At 35.9% G+C, this 21,128-nt stretch overlaps 1 protein-coding gene across 2 annotated transcripts; it reads left to right on the forward strand.

The window, feature by feature from the left end:
- Nucleotides 1-1,749: 1,749 nt before the first annotated feature.
- Nucleotides 1,750-20,328, forward strand: tesk1a (testis associated actin remodelling kinase 1a). 2 transcript variants are annotated; one of them, XR_012355732.1, is made up of 12 exons: nt 1,750-1,895; nt 2,405-2,948; nt 9,629-9,750; nt 9,916-9,964; nt 10,053-10,199; nt 12,306-12,388; nt 12,596-12,686; nt 12,770-12,853; nt 13,524-13,610; nt 13,715-13,811; nt 15,963-18,653; nt 18,685-20,328. XR_012355732.1 is itself a non-coding variant. In XM_073842889.1 (11 exons), exons 2-11 carry the CDS (start codon nt 2,781-2,783, stop codon nt 16,991-16,993), a joined length of 1,959 nt encoding a protein of 652 aa, XP_073698990.1. In that variant the 5' UTR covers nt 1,750-1,895; nt 2,405-2,780; the 3' UTR covers nt 16,994-20,328. The 2 variants fall into 2 exon arrangements, 1 of the variants encoding a protein (XP_073698990.1); XM_073842889.1 differs by having other exon boundaries at nt 15,963-20,328.
- Nucleotides 20,329-21,128: the final 800 nt, after the last annotated feature.

A 21,128-nucleotide genomic window follows, 5' to 3' on the forward strand; every position in this document is an offset into this window, starting at 1 on the left:
TAGTTCACAAGAGAAAATAATAGTTGAATTTATAAAAATGACCCCATTCAAAATTTTACATACGCTTGATTCTAAATACTGTGTTATTACCTAAACGATCCACAGTGGGGTTTGTTGTTGTTGTTGTTGTTGTTGTTGTTGTTGTTGTTTGTTTGTTTGTTTGTTGTTTTGTTTTTTTGTGATAGTTGTTCATGAGTAAATTTACCTCATATATATAGTCATGTGAAAAAGTCAGGACACCCTATTGAATTCCATGGTTTTCTGTATCAGGACATAATAAATAAAATGGTCACTGGCAGGTCTTAAACTTTGAAAAATAAAACCTCAGATGAACAACATCACATGACATATCACACCATCTCATTACTTATTTAGCAAAAATAAAGCCAAGATAGAAAAGCCATGTGCATTAGTTTTAGCACAGCTCTCATCACAGCATTTTATTCAGGTTGAGGCCTGGACTTTGAGTAGGTTATTGCAAAACCTTGATTCTTTTCTTTTTTTTTTTTTTTTTTTTTTTTTTTTTTTCTGTTGTAGATTTGCTGGTGTGCTTGGGATCATTGTCCTGTTGCAATGATTTTGGCCTAGCTTTAGCTGTTAAATGGATGTCCTCACATTTGACTTTTGAATGTTTTGGTATACAAAAGAGTTCATAGCTATTCAGTGACTGTGATGGGTACAGAACAAGCCCAAAATCATTAGCCCTCCACCAGCATGTGTGACTTTTGGTAGGTATTTGTGCTCATTTGCTCTTTACGATTTCACCAAACATAGCACTGTGTATTATGGCCAAACATCTGTACTTTGGTCTTGTCTGTTCAAAGGAACATTGCTCTAAAAGTCTTATGGTTTGTTCAGATCCAACTTTGCAAACCTAAACTGTGCTGCCATGTTTTTTTTTATTATTATTATTATAGACTTTGCTCTGGCAATCCTTCTAAACATGCCTTATTTTCCCCACACTTTTCTAATTGTACTTTCATGAACATGTTATCTGAGGCCTGCAGTCAGAGGTTAAGTTCTTGGGTTGTCTGCCATTTATCATGGTCTGATACATTTACCATTAAATTAACAGAAAAAAAAAACATTGCCTTAACATTTAGCTAAGCTTATTTTAATTTTATTTATTTAATTTCAAACTATACATAATCTTATATTTCAGGTTTAACATTAATTCGGCTGTAGGTTTTAATAAAATCACTTAAGTCAATTATTTCCCAAAAATTGTCTGATTTAGATGGTGAAAGAGGCTTCATTCGGATGAAACACAGCTGTGACTAAATTGATATGATGCAATATTTTCATTTTTAAAGAATGTGTCAGTGTGCTGTTTTTGTATTGCTGACTCACGACGATGATATCATCCAAACACTGACTGCATCTTTATGGACTGTGAGTGTGACTATGACATCATAGTTCAGCTACTCCAGCGCACTGGCCGCTCATTGGCTCGAATGCTTGTTTGATGTATAATGCGGCCAATCAGAAGCCAAAATACGAAAGATCATATTACAAATAAAGGCAAACTTAAAAAAAAATATTTAATGTGCTAAGGGCACAGCTAACGATCTGGCTTGGAGCCTGTTGTGTTCGGCTATTCTGTGAAAAAACATAATGAAGAATGCAGTGCAAAGTCGCAATAGTGCAGAATCACACCGGCACGCGTTGGAGCATTTACTGCGCATGCTCGACGCGCAACGTCCAGCCTTTCCAAGACCTGCCCCTATTCTTCACCAATGAACGGGCAAATTCACAAGCGGCATAGCGTTTCACTATGGCCGAGACGGACAGTGACAGCTTGCAATCGAGATGTTGTTGTCAAAATACTAAGATCTGCTAAATGCAACGTTGCTGCCAAAAAGAGGAAGTATTTTCTCCGATCCTACCAAAACCAGGTAACGTTACAGTGCCATATTCTAGTGCAGCCGCATGGGCCCGGCTACGTGCATGCCGTCCCCGGTTGCATGTGCATTCTTAAAGATGCTTTTATTATAATATCGAATGCCTAATAGAAAATAATAATAAGCTAAGTGTGCAAAACGGTATTCGCTTTGAAAATCGATAAAGGTGAAATGCAAACTGCATTCAGAGCAAGCCCTTTAGCGGTCATGTAATTTCAGCGACAATCCGCAATGGATCCTGTCTGTAGCCAGGCTTGACAGATGGTGCGGATCCACACCGAATTTCTTGCAGCCATTGATATGATTTTGCTGTACTCTGTTTGTTTAAAAAGCTTGCAAATAAGATTTGTCCCATTGACTTTATAGCTGCATCTCTTCATGTCGCTGGCACAATTGCAGTCTTGCTGTCGCCATTTATTGGGCTTCAAGTGATTTATATACCATGCCTATAAATATGTAATGACACACTACTTATTTTTAAATCATGTTTAACATTTTTACAGGTGTATTGTGTGTGAAAGAGAGTTGAAGAGCAACTGGCAAGCCGGCGACAGATATTAGTGAGGACAGATCTGCTTATCGGACGCTCGACCTTTCTGGAGTAAAGACTGTATTAACGATCGCGCCACAGACCGGAATATGAACCATGGCAACCGCATCACTTGGAAAAGAGCCCGAGCACATTCTTCATCATTTGCGTTCATTTTTCCTTTTTGGAGAATATCTAATCGTGTAGTTGTATGTGTTTTACAGCGTTGTAAGACGTTTTATTAGTTATTGAGCAGTTTTTGTACGTGATTTTGTTGTGCGTCTCACTCGGGATATGGATATTTGGACTTGGTTACGGTAAAGGGACCCCTTTCTTATCTGTCCATCATAATGGATCAAGATGATAACCAAGAACCCCCTTTGCATGCCCTTTACGGGCCTAACCGGACCCGGCCATCATCATACCGGGCCCTTCGAAGTGCCGTGTCCAGCCTGGCACGAATTGACGATTTTTTCTGTGAAAAAATCGGTTCTGGGTTCTTCTCAGAAGTCTTTAAGGTAAGTTTTCCATCTTTTTTTAATCCACAACTGATCACCCACTGTCATAGGCTTATAGTGATCATGCCTTTTCATATAGATGATTGTTTGCACCTTTTGATGAGATGCACTTCAAATGACTTTAGGATAGAAGCCCATAGATATCATACTATACTATAAATTATAAGTATGAACAAAATCCAAAAAGCTAGTGAAATTAATTCACACTGGCATTGACTGTGACAGATGATTATCCAATAATCACAATACAACCTTAAACTATAGCGTACAGATTTGATATAACAGGTGTGTACATGTGTATATAATTTATTATAGAAGAAACTGATCAGTAATCTCTTTTACCTATACGTGTGTGTGTGTGTGTGTGTGTGTGTGTGTGTGTGTGTGTGTGTGTGTGTGTGTGTGTGTGTGTGTGTGTGTTCGTGTGTGTGTGTGTTTTGTGACATATCAAGACACAAATTTGTGTAATGACATGGGTGTGACATAGGTATTACAAGGAGAGGGTGACTTATGAGGACATTGCCCCATGTCCCCACTTTTCAAAAGGCTTATAAATCATACAGAATAAGTTTTATTTTGAGAATGTAAAGATATGCACAGTCTCCTGTGCGTGCAGGCTAGGTTTAGGTGTAGGGTCAGTGTTGGGCGATAGCAAATATGGTTTGTACAGTATAAAATCAATAGAAGTCTATGGGAAGTCCCCACAATTCACAAAAACAGACCTGTGTGTGTGTCTCTGTGTGTGTGTGTGTGTGTGTGTGTGTGTGTGTGTGTGTGTACACTACCAGTCATAACATAAAGATTTTTAAACAGTAAGATTTTTAATGTTTTTTTAAAGAAGTCTCTTCTGCTCACCAAGCCTGCATTTATTTGATCCAAAGTACAACAAAAACCGTAACATTTTGAAATAGTTTTACTATTTAAAATAACTGTTTTCTATTTGAATATAAATTTTAAAATAAAATTTATTCATGTGATCAAAGGTACATTTTCCGCATAATTTCCCCAGTCTCTAATGTCACATAAGCCTTCAGAAATCAAATGCTGATTTGCTGGTCAAGAAACATTTATTATTATTATTATTATTATTATTATTATTATTATTATTATTATTATTATTATTATTATCATCAATATTTAAAACAGTTGAGTACATAGTCAGTATAGACTATACCATTCAAAAGCTTGAAGTTGGTATAATTGTTTTGCGGGGGTGGGACAAAAGTGATGATAAAGAGATTTATAATGTTACAAAAGATTTATATTTCAGATAAATGCTGTTCTGAACTTTATATTCATCATAGAAACCTAAAAACATTTTACTTGCTGTTTTTAACATAGTAATCATAATCATAATACATTTTTGAGCAGGAAATCAGAATAATAGAATGATATCTGAACGATCATATGAGTGAAGTAATGATACTAAAAATTAAACTTTAAAATCACAGCAATAAATTACATTATAAAATACATTCAAATACAAAACTGTTATTTTAAATAGTAAACAATCTTATCATCAATCTTACAATCTTATATATCTGGTATGTATATATATATATATATATATATATATTTTTTTTTTTTTTTTGATAATTTCTCAACGACATACAACTTAATTATAATATTAAAAATAATTCATTATAATTCATAATGATATTACATTGTTTAAATGATCATTTCAATATTGTGTCTAAAATGAATAGAAATTGGTTCTGCGTATTGTTCATATAGAAATCTCTAGTTTAAAGCAATTTGTAAGTGTACACTAAATTTGAACAAATTTTTTAATGTGAAAAATTACACAGATCCTAAAGTCTCAAGAACAGTGTGTAGTAGCTAAGTTATCACAATATATTAATCATCTATTGTTGTATATGTTGTGTCAAATGTGTCCATGTTAAGAGCAACAGTGTCTGTGATTAATGATAAAACAAGTTGGTTGTACTCGACAGCATAATCAGATTACCAACCTGCCCTAATCTGTCTGCCTCCTCACAAAGGGGTATGTGTGTGTTCATTGGCCCAAGCCACTGTTGACTCTGTCTGAAGTGCAGGTCAAAAATATTAGTTTATTGCTTTTATTTGAAGGTTTTTGCATCTATCAGCAGTTAGCATCTCTGATTTTCTTCTCAAAAACAAATGCACTTCTTTCATACTTTTTAAGAACATTGTGGACCACAATATTAATGTAGTAGTTACTTCTCTTATCCTTTTGTGGGTTTTTTTCCCCAGATGTCATTACCTGTCATTAATTCTGTTTATTACAGCTGTTTAGTACACGTCATTCTTCAGAATTATAAATTATTTTCAGTAACAGAACTACAGTAATGTGAGCACTGAGCATACATTTTATGTCTAACTCTTACTTACTAAAGAGGTTTTATTGACTCTATAAATAACAAAAAAAACAAATGTCACAGCACATTTTTTTATATTTATATTTTTGTTATACAGTAGACAACTACATAATTTTGAAAAGCTGTGCATGTAACTTTAAAAAAAATTAATGTTTAATGAAAGTGGTTTGTGTTTGTACCACCCCAAGAAAAACGTCATTTGTCTTTTATTTTCCTTTTTAGAAGTCAACATTTATTAAAATTTGATGGCATAGCAATATAGTGTCATAGAAGAGTTTTGTATAAATGACGAATGACTGGAACGACAAGTGACAGAGTATGAAATATGAATGTGTTGTGGACATGTGTTTCTCAAAGTCAGTCTGATATTTGATTTATTCATGAGGGATGGTGAATGTCATGGTGTTTGGTGATGGTAGTGGGTGAAGCCCTTGGTTTGCATGTGACGTTGTTGTGATGATGTCCTGGATTCCTGCTGGTTAGGTGGGATGATGGGAAATCCAGAAAGCCTATTAGTGCCCTAATGGCTGTTAATACGCTGCATACTCTACTGGATCTTTCTCCAACTCTCTCATACACACAAAGCCATATTTACTTCAAACCTAAATACACTAATGCAACATTACTGTACATACAGATCCCAACAGTTGATCCAGCTTCTCAATCCTCTACTAGATTCTCTATCCTCAACTCCTCTTCTTGCCTCACATTTAATGGCAAATCAATCTAATGCATGCTGCAGAGTACTTCTGCCTAGTAGGGCCAGAAAATGCTTTAGATACACCTGTGCAGATGTATATAGATTTTATCCTAAATGAGAGCAGGTCATTTACATGACTGAATGACCTGAGCCATCAAGCACTTATTCCACTGACCAGCTAGAAGTTTTAGACACTCCGGTTTAGTGATGTACTATGTGTTTTTTTGTTTTGTTTTTGACATTATATTTAAAATTTACTATTAAAAAAATACTAAGGCGATTCTCTTTTAAGAGAATGTATCTTGAAAACAAGTTTTTTTAGTTTTTAGTCTGTTAAAGTTTTTCATTTAAGAATACATCTTACTAAATGTATTATTTCATGTCCATTTTTGCTATGTATTCATGATTTTCATGAGAATATGTAAAGAATGTGAGGGATGATAATCACCCTACAGTCTCTACATACAGAAGCTTGATATTAATATACAAAAAAATTGGTTTAGCTTGGTAATATACATGGCAATGTTAATGTGTTTGTTCTGTGGCAGAGCAAGTACCGAAACTTGCTACTGCCAGTGCCAGTACATATATTAAATAAATATATGTCATACATCACTCTGTAGCCGATCTATACAGGTGGAGCTGGGGAAGCTGGAGGGTTTCTGAAGCGTGTTACAACTGCTACAGCAAGCACTAGCTTGTATTTATTGAATGGAAATTCAACTACAGATTAAACTGCTGTATCTGTAATGTAGGGACAGAGACGTGAAATAGGCAGATCCATATGCAGGCTTTTATTTCCAAACATCGTTAAAAACAGGCAGGGTCAAACAGGTATGTAAGGGCGAGACAAAAGAGTAATCCAATAAACAGGCAAGAATCAGGACACAGGAAAGCAGACAAGGCACGACTATGAGTAGGCAAAGAAAACTAGCGCAGGCTCCGTAAAGTAGCTATCAGCTATAGGGTAGCGATAAGTAGGGTTGTTCTGATTCCGATATCGGAAATGCCACCGATGCCACAAAAAATTCTAGCATCGGAATCGGCAAGTACTTGAACCCACGTACCAATCCGATACCATTTTCTTAAACTAGACAAGTTTTTCCCACTAGCAAATCGGAAGCCAATGCTTTTTCGCTGCTCACAATGCAAACACAGGAAGTTGTGCTGTGTTGCCACAAGCAACCACTGTTTAGAGCAGAAAGAAGAAGAAAAAGGGAAAAAGGATACCAGAACATCTCCAGTGATAAGAGCTGACAATACTCAGCCATCTGAAAGAACAAGTGCCTCAAGTGTATACAGAGTCTGATTGGAAACACCTGTGAGCATGATCAGTGAGGTGGAGCATGGGAAATGTAGTCCAGGGTGTAGTGCAGTAGTCTGTGTAGTGTGAATGTGAATACAACGGAAGCGTGACATCTGGTGACTAGACTAACTAGACTAACTTTTTGCACTGGTTGCACTGGTGCGCCTAACTTTTTTTCTTAGGTGCACCAGCACAAAAGTTAGGTGCACCCAAATTTTCAACCGCATCACATTTAACACCGCAGTTTTACAAGTTAACTTTTTTTATTTATTTATTTATTTGTTTTGTTTTTTAAATCGCTGTCCATATAGGCAATATTGACTTGTAAATGATTAACTAACAATCTGGTCAATATAAAGTTTTTTTTTTTTGATTCACAATTCTACAAGAAAGGCAACTTACTGAAAAAGTGTTTAAATGCTTTACTGAGCTGAAATCAAAAAGAAAGTTTGGATACTATAGTGTACTAAATTTTGCAAAATAGCAACATTTAGTACACTATAGATGTTCCTAAACTTATCCTAAGAAGTACTCAATAATTTTTAGTATATTAAGTGTAAAATTAGTGTTTGAAAACAGAGTAAGTATTATTTAAATGCATTATAGAAGTGCACATTTTTTCCATTTGGCGTAGTTGGTGTTACACTGTGTTTGGTTATGTGCTGATTACATTATTTGCTGCAGCACCTTCCCTGTCATTTTGCATTTTTATAGAAATAAAAAATAATTTACTGCAGTTGGAAAATGTAAGCTACAATTCTAAACTGAACGCATCTGACAACAGAGTTACCAAGTCTATATGACATAACTAGCCCAATGGCCAGCCAAGAACAACCCAAAATAGCGTACTGACCATATCCCAAATATAAAAAATTTCCATATCTAAAATACACATTTTACAGTTGTGCACATTGATCATAAACACCGCTCAAAGGCTTCCTACCCGTAGCCTTTACAAAACCTAACATCCAGCACCGTTTTATAGGTATAACGCAACAATTTTAAATACAGGCATTTTATTGAAATTTAATTTCTGCAATATTTTAAACATTTAAACCACTGGGGGAAATGAACCCAGGGCAACAGTTTAAAAGTAGACCAATTCCGTGGGGGAAAAACGCGGACTTGGCAACCCTGCATCCAACACGAGCTGCTGGAGTTAATGTCATTGCACACATGAGTATTAAATTTCCGCACGTTAAAAAATAAATACGAACTCAGGTTATTATGTTAATCGAGGTTACACACTGCCTCTGAAACTTTCGTCCGTCATAAAAAAAAAAATTCAGATCAGGTTCGATTTTCTGCATTTTGCATCCATAATAAGCATTTTCATATGAAAGGATGGCGAATATGAGAAAACTGAAAAAACGCATAAAAAAATCGGACTCAGTGTGCAATGACCTTTAGATTTGACTGATCATGGGTCGAAAGTAAGGAGAGATGACTAAAAAAAAACATGCTAGAGGATTTGCTGCTCAATCTTGTTCACTGACAAATTATAAGATGCGCTGCTCCCTTTACACAGAGTGCGCGTTATTATCGCAAAATCGAAAGTAATAGTAAACCGCGCGACCACTCATTTAAAAGCTATTTCAATACCATGCATATAGAAAGTGCGAAAATTATATACAATATTAGAATGTTTGCGGGTGCGGGCGGTAAGAAAAAAATATCGTTCTTTTCATCTTCTCTCATAATCCGCGGCTACATCCACTGTTTACCTGATGGGCTACATTACTCACCTCTCTCTGTCTGACTGCATCACATGCATTTTCAAACGTACATACACGTACAGGAATATCTGGACCACGGCCAATCAGAGGGGGGGCGGGATCCGTCCTTCATCTCTGATTGGTTTAGACCACGATATGGGCCTAATGTCTGTCTGTTGTTGAACAACAGGGAGACTTTAAGAGTCACGGAGTTTCGTTTTTTTCCCCCTCGAACTGCTGGTCGCACCGGTGCAACCTTTGATTTTTTTTAGTCGCACCATTGAGAAATTAGGTCGCACGTGCGACCAAATTGGTCGCACTCTAGAGCCCTGCATTTTCAGAGGTGCCCCAACCTTTTACTACAAAGGCATTTTTTTTTTTTTTTTTTTTTCATTTTGGTGGAATTTTTGCCACAAGCCCTCATTAATTTTCAAGCCTGTGGCAGTGGTAAAATACTTATTTTGGTTGAGTACCGGCTGTAGCGTGGTGGACCAGATCAAAGGTCATGGGCCAGTTTATGCATCTCTGGTCTATTACATGTATCATACAAACAGTTCTTTTTGTTAGTGTCACTGAATAAGTGTGTGTGTATTCTGCAGGTGCAGCACAGGATCACAGGGCAGGTGATGGCTCTGAAGATGAACACAATGGCCAGCAACAAAGCCAACATGCTGAGAGAGGTGCAACTCATGAACCGCCTTTGCCACCCCAACATCCTCAGGTGTGAGATTTAGGGTTGTTCATTTTTGTTCATAAAACAGGGAACACCTCTCTTTATATGCGTGGAACAATTTAATGAACATACAGTGCAATGATATAATATTTTTATTGAGTTGTGTGTTCGTAGAGTTTGACTTTAATAAATAGTTCTTATCACTTTTATTAGGTTTTTGGGGGTGTGTGTTCATGAAGGACAGCTTCATGCTCTTACAGAGGTAAGACATTGCACAGAAATCCAGACTTTAGGAGTAAATGGACTGTCTGGTTGATGTGATGATGACTATAATTTCACTATGTTTACAGTACATAAATGGGGGCAACGTGGAGCAGCTGCTGGACAGTGACATATATCTGCCATGGAGTGTGAGAATAGGTCTGTCTCTGGACATTGCAAGAGGGCTGCAGTATCTACACAGCAAGGGCATTTTCCACCGAGATCTTACATCAAAGGTACAGACACAGTTATATGTGGTTTATTGTGCCAGCTGCTATGTCTGTTCGTTTTGTGCTTGATGCACTCTGGTGTTATGGGACAAAATGACTGCAGAGTTGTTGTATTTTTGTAGGCCAATCATGAAGTAAGCATTACCCTGGTTTCCTTGACAAAATGAGATTTTTCCATTGGCTTTTAGATTAGTGCAGAAAATAAGATGTGATTAGTAAAAGTTTGTTATTCTTACATGTTTTGTTCATCATGATAATATTCACAAAGCCTAAATTCAATCTCCAGGATTAAAAAGTGAGCAAATAAAGAACAACATGTTCGCAGGACTTAAACGTCACCACAGTTAAGCTTCTGATAAATATTTCTTAATTTAAAAACATTTGGAATTGTTTGGAAGATCACAATTATAAACACAATGAAGGTGTCAAAGTAGACTAGTGAAGAGTGGAATTTACCTGTTAGGCGGCTCATCGTGTATAGTCCCATTTAGCCATTTGTTAGCAACCACGTTTTTCAAGACAAGTAAAAACTTAATTAAACACAATGGGTATTTAAGCATTAAAATATATTGAGTTTGTGTTTAACACAGACCTTATTTTAGGCATTTAACCAAAAACCTACAGTGCTTAGAATTTTCTGTATTTCTACATGAATATGACACAAAACACCAGATTTTTTACACTCAAGTCCTGAAAGTAGACAAAGAGAATCCAATCAAAGAAATGAAACAAAAATAAATACTTTGTCATTTGTTTATTGAGAAAAATGATCTGCTGTGACCCATTTTGCAGCAATAACTGCTGCTAAATGTTTCTTGTAACTGCTCAACGGCTTGTTGGAATTTTGGCCAATTCCATTTTCTCTTGAGATTCAGTTCTTGGAAAGATGTCCTGATAGTCATCCCACTGATTGAAAACACCTCTGAACGGACTTTAAAGGATTAATTCACTTCCAGAATAAAAAAATTACAGATAATGTACTCACCCCCTTGTCATCCAAGATGTTCACGTCTTTCTTTTTTCAGTCGTAAAGAAATGCTTTTTGAGGAAAACATTTCAGGATTTCTCTCCATATAATGGATATGTATGGTGCCCTCAAGTAAGTACTTCCAAAATGCAGTTTAAACGTAGCTTCAAATGGTTCTAAACAATCACAGTCTCCCTGTTAAAAAAAACAGCGTAGGTTTTGATGCTTTATGAAAACCAGCTAAGGACCAGCATAAACCAGATAAAACCAGCATCCCAACATTACAACCTACCTAACCAGCATATGCAGTTTTTTTCAACAAGGAGTTGGAGAAGAAAACGAGATGGGAGTTTTTCGACATACCCTAACTGTATTGACCCGGATCACACAGACTATGTATGTGCATCACAGAGACAAGACACGACGAGCATTTGTGCTTAACAGTATCTAAATTGTCAATTTGTTTAGAAAATAACCGATTGCTTTGCTAGATAAGACACTTTTTCCTTGGCTGTGACCATTTAGAGCCCTTTGAAGCTGCATTTAAACTGCATTTTGGAAGTTCAAACTTGGTGGCACCATATATATGAATTATATGAAGAGAAATCCTTAAATGCAAAAGAAAGACATGAACATCTTGGATGACAAGGAGGTGAGTACATTATTTGTGAATTTTTGCTCTGAAAGTGAACAAATCCTTTAATTTCACCTTCAAATTAACTATAGCTAGCTAATACTAGAGATTCACAAACTTTAACCCCCTCACAGATATGAAATATTGGACCATTTTTGAGAATAAATGAATGAAAAAGTATATATTTTTATATTTTTTGTTTGATTGGATTTTCTTTGTCTACTTACGGGACTGTGAAAATCTGATTCATTGTGTCATATGTATGCAGAAATATAGAAAATTCTAACGGGTTCACAAATTTTTAAGCAGCATTGTTTAAAAACCCATTGACTTCAGGACGATGGAACCAGAAATGCTAAAATGCTAACTCGTTTTGGGTTTTGACCTACAAAAATACATTATTCAAGCAGCATTCTATAAATAAGGCTATAAGGTTAAAAACACTGAAATTAAAATAATAAGGTATTAAATACCTTATTAAATACCCTGACTGTACTACTGTACTGTACAGAATTGTCTGGTCCGTTGTGACAACGGTGCTTTTACTGCTGTGGTTGGAGACTTTGGACTGGCTGAGAAAATCCCTGATTACAGGTCAGTGCATGTCTTTTTTTTTTTTTTTTTTTTACACACAAATAGTGTATCTTTTTGACACACATTTGATCATGATGATATTTTAAATGGATCATGACTTAACCAGAGACACAAGTAAAAGTATCATGGTTATCCAAGAAGGCTATATTCTAAACATAGCCTAAATATTGATTAAAATGACCCATGCTTTGTCTTGCTTGTCTACAGTGATGGTGTTGAAAAGCAGCCTTTGGCTGTTGTGGGTTCCCCCTACTGGATGGCTCCAGAAATGTTAAGAGGAGAGCTGTACAATGAGAAGGTATCCTGTCTTTGAACACTAACAAATCAATATTTAACTCTACTTGTGTGCTTGTGTAACTTCATCTCATTTTCATACCATAGGCGGATGTTTTTTCATATGGAATAATCCTTTGTGAGATTATTGCTCGAATTGAGGCTGACCCAGATATCCTCCCACGAACTGAGGTACATAATACAACTGCACAACACCACACGAAGCACAAAATTAACCACAGAATCATGTAGCTGGTTTACCATACATAGATCAAGCCTAAAAAAATATATTTTCTGTTCAAAATGACTTTAATAGCTAATGATTAATATCTAAATTTATTCTAGGACAAATTTTAAACCTTTTATGTTTATTTTTTCATGTTTAGGTAATTGACCCAGGATAATTGAGATAATTGAAATGTTGATATTCTGAAAATATATTAAAACTTAATATGTGTCTGTAATTTTAAACCGTAATCAAATGAATGATAAAATAATATGCTTATTTGGTTGTTGTTGTTGTTTTTTTTGTTTTGTTTTTTTTTGCTTAATATTATGTGTGTGCATATAAGATCCAATCTAAGAATTCACAGACCTTTAATTTTTCATGACCACTGCAGTTCAGCCTTTGAAATCAACATCTGCCTTTTAGAGTGTTGTCTCCCTCTGCTGGTGAAGCAGCATTATGCTGTATATTTCCACAAAAATACATATTCATATTTAATTTTTTAAAACATTTTTTAGAAAGCAACACAGTGTTCATTATTACAGAGCTCGTGATTAATCAAAAATGTGCCTATGTGTGTAAAGATGCCTGATCAGAGTAGTATGTGTGTAATATCATGTGTCTGTTTGTCTGTAGGATTTTGGACTGGATGTGGACACTTTTGAGCAAATGGTGGGAGATTGTCCACCTTCATTTCTTGGCCTGGCTGTCAGTTGCTGCAATGTAAGCCACATATGCACATATACATTCAGACATACATTAACGCAGAGTACATCATGTCATGGTCTTAGTTGTGTTTTTAATTTGTTATCCTCTTTTTGTTGTAGATGAATGCAGACAATCGTCCTGCCTTCTCTGAAATAGTAGTGACACTTGAGAGGATAGAGAGAGAGAGGAAGATGAGTGAAGCTCCAGTCATCTTAGGTAAGTATGTTACAGATAACATGGGTAGGGGTAAATCAGTGTAATACGTTTATTTAATAATACTCTGTAAAAAATAATTTAAATAAATCAATGATATACACTACTGTTAAAAATTTTGGGTCAGTAAGATTTTTTTTAAATAAATTATTCATTTGGTTCACCAAGGATACATTAAATTGATCAACAGTGTTACAGTACAGGCTTTTAGATTGTTACAAAACAATTCTATTTCAAATCAATTTTAAAATTTCAAAAATATTAAGCAGAACAACTGTTTTCATCACAAGAAGAAATGTTTTTTTGAGAACCAGATCAGCATTGTTTTAGGATTGTGTGACACTGAAGACTGAGTAATGGCTGCTTAAAATTTAGTTTTGTCAACACAGTAATAAATGTAATTTTTAAAATACACCACCAGTCAAAGGTTTTTCAACAGTAAGATTTTTAATGTTTTTTAAAGACTTTTCTTTTGCTCACCAAGCCTGCGTTTATTTGATCCAAAGTACAGCAAAAACAGTACAATTTTGAAATATTTTTAATAACTATTTTAAAATGTAATTTATTCCTGTGATTTAAAAGCTGAATTTTTTGCATCATTGCTCTAGTCACATGAAATCATTCTAATATTCTGATTTTCTGCTCAAAAACATTTATTATTATTATAGAATTATAAAAAATATAAAAAAATAATATTCTTTCTATTCTATTTCAGAAGAATATAATTTATCTAAAATATAAATCTTTTGTAACATTATCAGTGTTGTTTTCGTCATCGATGACGATGACGAAATCATTTCGTTGACGCCACTTTTTTCATGACGATAACGAGACGATGACGAGATAAAAATGGCTCGTTGTTGACTAAAACATGACGAGACGTGTGTGAGTTTTCGTTGACGAGACGAGAATAGACGAAAATGTTAGTGGGTGGTCCGTCAGACGTTTAAAATGCATGACATTTCTGCTTATTGTGCATGCCAATCAAAACCTAAAAAGTATCTGCCGCTATGGCAAGCCGTTTTAGCATTCCATCCTTGTTTGTCTTTTATGTTTTAAAACATTCCTTCATTATTGTAATTATTGGTGAAAATAGTCGATCCGGAAGCTCACATTGTGTTGAACTATGGATCTGCTATTTTCGGAACTTATAAGTGACACTACCCAACAGCAAAATACTTACTGACCTACATTCATTTGTTAAAAGACTACTTTTTCCCCTTTTTTGACTAAAACTAGACTGAAACCTTTTTGACTTTTCGTCGACTAAAACTAGACTAAAACCTTTTTGACTTTTCGTCGACTAAAATTGGACTAAAACTATCACATATCACATAAAACTAATAAGCATTTTAGTCCAAAAGACTAAGACTAAATCTAAGATGGTTGTCAAAAACAACACTGAACATTATAAATGTCGTTATTATCACTTTTGATCAATTTAAAACATCCTCACTAAAAAAAGTATTCCTTTCTGTAAAATAAAATTATACTGACTCCAAGCTTTTCAATGGTATAGTGTATAATGTTACAAAAGCTTTTTATTTCAGACAAATGCTGATTTTTGGATCTTTCTATTCATCATAGAATCCTGGAAAAAATGTACTCAACTGTTTTAAATATTATTAATAATAATACATTTTTCTTGAACAGCAAATCAGCATATTAGAATGATTTCTGAAGCATCATGTGACACTGAAGACTGGAGTAATGATGCTGAAAATTTAGCCTTGATCACAGGACTAAGTTACATTTTAAAATATATTCAAATATTATAAATAGTTATTTTAAATAGTTCGCAATATTACTGTTTTTGGATCAAGTAAATGCAGACTTGAGCAAAAGCGACTTCTTAAAACATTAAAAATCTTGTGACCGGAAGTGTATATTCAAATAGAAAATGTGTTTTAAATTGTTATATTTCACAATACTTTTTATAGTATATGCAGCCTTGTTGAGCATAAGAAAATTTTTAATTCAAAAACATCATTTAAGTAAATTTTAAGTACATTTTACCAGTTAGCAGGCTATTCATTCAGAATTTAAAAATTCAAGATTCAACATTTTTCAAAATTCGAAATCACTCTTTCTGCAGCATTCACCAAGAAATAATTTTGCACTTTTACCAACCATTCCTTGTTATGGTTTCCTCAGAACCCATTGCCATTGACGTCAGTCCGTATAGGAGGAGAAGCTCGCCTCATCCCGGTGACCAGCGCCTGTCCCGTAGTCAGTCAGACGTATTGCCTCCTGCCACTTCACCATGTTTAGGCACGCCTGCACGGGTCAACCCATTCTCTCTTCGCCAAGACCTCAATGGCGGTCGCATCAAGCTGTTCGACACTCCTAGCAAATCTGTCATCTCTCTTACCTTTACCCTTCCACCACCTCCAGACCCCTGTGCCTCCCCACCACTAAGCGGGAGTCCGGGGCTACGAGGTCCCCCCCGAAGGTGTCGCTCCCTGCCATGCACCCCCGAGCTGGGAAGACAGCTACCCTTCCGGGACCAAGAGGAGGAGAAGATTGAAGACCTGAGAGATGGAATGAAAGAGACAGAAGCGGAAGGAAAGCAAGATGCGGTGGAGGACTCAGGCCTGGTTTTGGACTTAGATATGGTGTCTTTAGAACGGGTAGAAGAGGAAGAGGAGGATGAAGAGGTGGAGAAGGAAGGATTGAGCCTCACAGAACCCATGGACTGTAGCAGCTCGCCCGACACAGCAGAAGGAAATGTGTCAGGGAAGCGGCTTATCAGCGGTTCTTCTTATTCCTCATCCTTGCAGTCCAATGGTTGGACTACACCCATCTCTAACGGACCACAGTTATTACCTCCCCTTCCCCGGTTGGACAATAACAATGGACTGCTGAGGCCGGGGCGGCCGATGGCATGGGCAAGACTGAACGGATACAGAGGCCCCGCTCCAGAGCCTTTACCGCCCACTAACGAACAAGATGATGTCATTTCTTGTTCACCGTGCTGTCTGGCTGGATTCAGCTTCCCTTCCATATGCCTGCGTGGAGCTCCTCCCTCACGGCGTGGACCTCCGCGACGTCCGTACAGGAACTTCAACGGAGGGGAAGCATCTGCAGCCACAGCGAAGGGACTGCTCTGTCGGGGAGCAACGGGTCTGGCTCCATCCACAGCAGCTTGTGAGCCAGGGTTACCCCTACCAGAGGCCCAAACCTAAAGATGACCACTGCGATCTCAGAACTGCAATGCCACACAGTCAGGCCACAAGTCTGATGTCTAGATGGTTACCTTAGTGGATGCAGTACAGGTTGAAACATTAAATTGAAGGGATTGTTCACCCAAAAAATTAAAGTTCTGTCATTTACTCACCCTTAAGTAGTTCAAGATCTGTATGACTTAGGTGACATTTGGTTCATTTGGTCCGTAACAAAAAGGAAAATTATACATTTTGTCCTAGTCTACATAATGTTCATACTGGCATTTTTGACAGCGAACCTAAAGGCATAGCGATACATTCACAACCTGATTGGTCGGGTTGAGTATATTTCGTGACAGAACTCACCAAACACTCCAAACAAAAAGAAAAGGTGTGTTCGACTTAAAGCAGCACTGCTGGTGTATGACATCAAAGTACCCATTCACTAATCAGTCTGCTCAGTGCCGCTTAAAGTCAAGTACACCTAATGACGTCTGCTGGACTAAGCGCGCTCATTGTTGCATGTATATGATTTTATTTTCACCACCTGCAAACTCACAAAGATCTCATAAAAGCCACTTTACCTCCTCGTTGCTCCACATTTGCTCTCTGCTCATTTTGTTTTGGATACACCACTTGTTCCCTTCGTGAAATCATAGCGTCGCATCTTGTCATAACTTCCTGTTTTTGGTTTGTTTATAAGTATTTGGTCCTTGTTTGAGTTTGTTTGGACATTTGGCTAATGTAAACAGAGCCTTACTTTATTCCTCTGAACACAAAAAATGCCAGTTTTATGTTTATATGGTAAAAGTCAGTGTTTTCTTGTTTGGATGTTTAAAACATAGTTAGAAATATCTTCGTTCTAATTTACAGACTAAAGAAAATCATACAGTTTTTGACATGAGGGTGAGTAAATGACAGAATATTTTAGGGCTACACAATATATATATAAAAATAAAACAATATTGTTATATGGCTTAATGTGATTGTCAAATTGCACAGGTTGTGATTTAACTTAAGAACATATATTCTAACAGTTTCAGTTTGAGAAGAACAGTTCTTTACTCTGAAACCTTCAGTCCTTATATTTATATGCTGGTAACTTGCCAACATAAAAATTAAGTAACTAAGGCACAAACATTAGTATTATAATTTTACAGTTATTTTTTAATTTCAGTACAATACTGTTATTACAATATTTTTCTTGTTTTAATATTTGTATTTAATAATAATCACAATAATTATTGTTTCATGGTCATTTTGAATTAGACAAAACAGTGGGAAAATGGCCTATGAAAATGTAGGTGGAAAGAGATTTTTTTTAAAACTATGTTTAGTTCATGGTTACTGAAAGAGGTTAAAGTTATTTCTTGGAAATGTAAATGTGAACACTTAAAATATACCAAATTGACCAGCCCACAAAAGGATGATTCACACTCATTCATTCATAAATGGATAAACTAAATATGAATGAATAAATAAATAAGCAGATGCACTTCCCGACAAAGTCACCTCTCTTATTGTAGAATTTTTTATTTATTTAAATTATTTTATTGTATTTATTTATTTATTCAATATATAATTATTCAAGCCATCTACTAAACAGTCCTTCCTTTTTCATGCTGCACTATATATAACAATACAACATTTTATTTTTGGGTGAACGATCCCTTTTAGATGTGTGTATGAGACACACACAGGGTAGAAACGAGGAATGAAAGGCATGCTGGTTCTATAGTGCCAGTTCTTTTATCATTGTCCTTTTTTCCATAATTCAGAATAACTTCATACCATTACTGTACAATAATGGCTGCTTTTTATTGTGTGCTCTTTTCGACTCCATAAATGTTTGATTGACTGAAAGCCACTGTGTTTAAAAAGAAAAAAATCAAATACTGTGTTTGTAATAAGGAAGACCTACCTGAAAATAGTGGCATGTCAAGCATCGTAAGCGTATTATCTGATTTATTTATTTATTAGATAAGCATTCCTCTGAGAGACTGAATGCTCTTCACTTTGCTGTGAGAGTGGACTAGGGTGTGTGACAATGGGTACTGATGTCAGACATTTTTGTGATACATGTGTATGTTTAGATGCAACGTATGCAGTAAATCATGGTAATTATGTAAAGTGTACTGTTTAATGAGCATTTTTAATGAAAACGTATTTTGAGTTTTACACAAGATGAAAATGTGCAGGAGTGCTTGTAGAAGATAGCTGTTTACTTTTTTTTATCTCCCCCTAGTGGTCTAGAGGATACACTCTTGTTAGATCACTGCTGCTGTTGTTATTTTAAAAAACGGATTACTCTCACATGAGAGATGTTAGAGGACATTTATCTCCACGTTTGATCTAGTTCAGCTTTTTTGTGATGTTCAAGATATGGAATCGTATTTAAAAAAGCAAAAGAGCATCTTGCACAAAGTGTTTCCTGATGTCACTAACATTTACTGTACTCAAGACAAATATGACCCACCCCAGAACAAATGATCAACACATCTGCTTTTTTCTGTGTTTGAACATGAGTGTAAGTTCAAAGGAACCTAGATTCACTGTGGGTCAATACTAGTCTGGGACTGAAAGTACTTCATATTAAGTCTAAACTGACATTTTACATTAGTTTATGCAAAGTCTGTTATGCTGAAGTGTTTCTGAAGTGTGGATTACGCCTCAGAATCACATCCACTGAATTTCCTCATGCTTGCTTATGTACATCTGCTTATGAGATGAGCATAGGAAGTATCTGCATGCTGAGTACTGTACAAAAGAGTGATCTGTACATATCAGTGCATGGCAATAGACAAGAAGCTGTCTAGCACGTTAAAACTTCCCTTCAGACTGGCATCAGAGGTGAAGTTGTCTCAAGGCATTTTTGTCTTATTGAGATCTGAATTCTGAGACGAGATATAGATGCAATAAGTGCTCTTGGTTTAAACAGTAATTTATATTTTTTTAATAGTTTGGTGAGGTTTAAATGAATTAATTCATTAGGTTCTTGAAAATATACATTTTCTAACACTAATCTGTGAAGCATAGAATTGGGCTGTAATTTCCCATGCGCAGTAGAGATAAAAGCAATTTGATTGTGTATTTATACAGCACAGACTCATTCACAACTTGCCTCCTTTGTGTCAGTGATGAAGTGATGTTATAGCGGATGGGACATGGATGGATTTGTAAGGTCCATGTGTCATGTTATTGTATAATGATTTTTCTTTTTAAGAGAGATCATCTTCTCTCTGAAAGCAAAGCACTTACAACTATGATTACTTTTATTAGTTCTGGGGAACAGCAGCTTTAATAAATGTCAGTGAATTGTTATTTATGAAAATGTCATCAATTAAAAAAAGACTGAATGTAAAATTGTCGGTCATTTTTACATTAACACTGATTTTAAATGTAAAAGAAATGATAATAGCTACCTTTTGTATGTGATGTGTGTTTATGTGTGATCGACTATGTTGTATGTTAGTAAGGCATGTGTATGTGTACACACAAACATAGTTGTGCACACATGGGCTCACACTCACTGAAAAGAGAAAGGCTGAAAGAGACATTTGTATATATATTAGTGTTAGGCGTTGTTGTAAAGTAGCCTAATGTTAAACTATTTATTACAGACAGCATGAAAAACAGAAAGGAAAGGTAAGGTTAAGAAAGGAACATTAAAGGAACACTCCACTTTTTTTGGAAATAGGCTCATTCTCCAATTCCCCCCGAGTTAATAATTCTCCTGTTCTGGCGATATCACTTTTAGCATAGCTTAGCATAGATCATTGAATCCTACGAGACCAATATATCATCACGTTCAAAAATGACCAACGAGTTTCGATATTTGTCCAATTTAAAACTTGACCCTTCTGTAGTTATATCATGTACTAAGACAGGCTGAAAAAGTGAAGCTGTGATTTTCTAGGCCGGTAAGATTAGGAACTACACTCCCATTCCGGTGTAAGGAAGTTTGCTGCCGTAATATGGATGCAGCTGGCGCAGTAATATCATGCAGCGCCTGAAATTAGTTCCCAGCTAGGTAACTTCCAACGAGGAAACTGTGCATGCAGCTGGTCACGTTGTGCTGCGATGTGCTGCGTGATATTACTGCGCCTGCTGCGTCCATATTACGGCAGCAAACTTTCTTGACTATTACGCCAGAATG

Source organism: Garra rufa, chromosome 6 (assembly GCF_049309525.1).
Source record: "Garra rufa chromosome 6, GarRuf1.0, whole genome shotgun sequence".
In the NCBI taxonomy this organism is placed as follows: domain Eukaryota; kingdom Metazoa; phylum Chordata; class Actinopteri; order Cypriniformes; family Cyprinidae; genus Garra; species Garra rufa.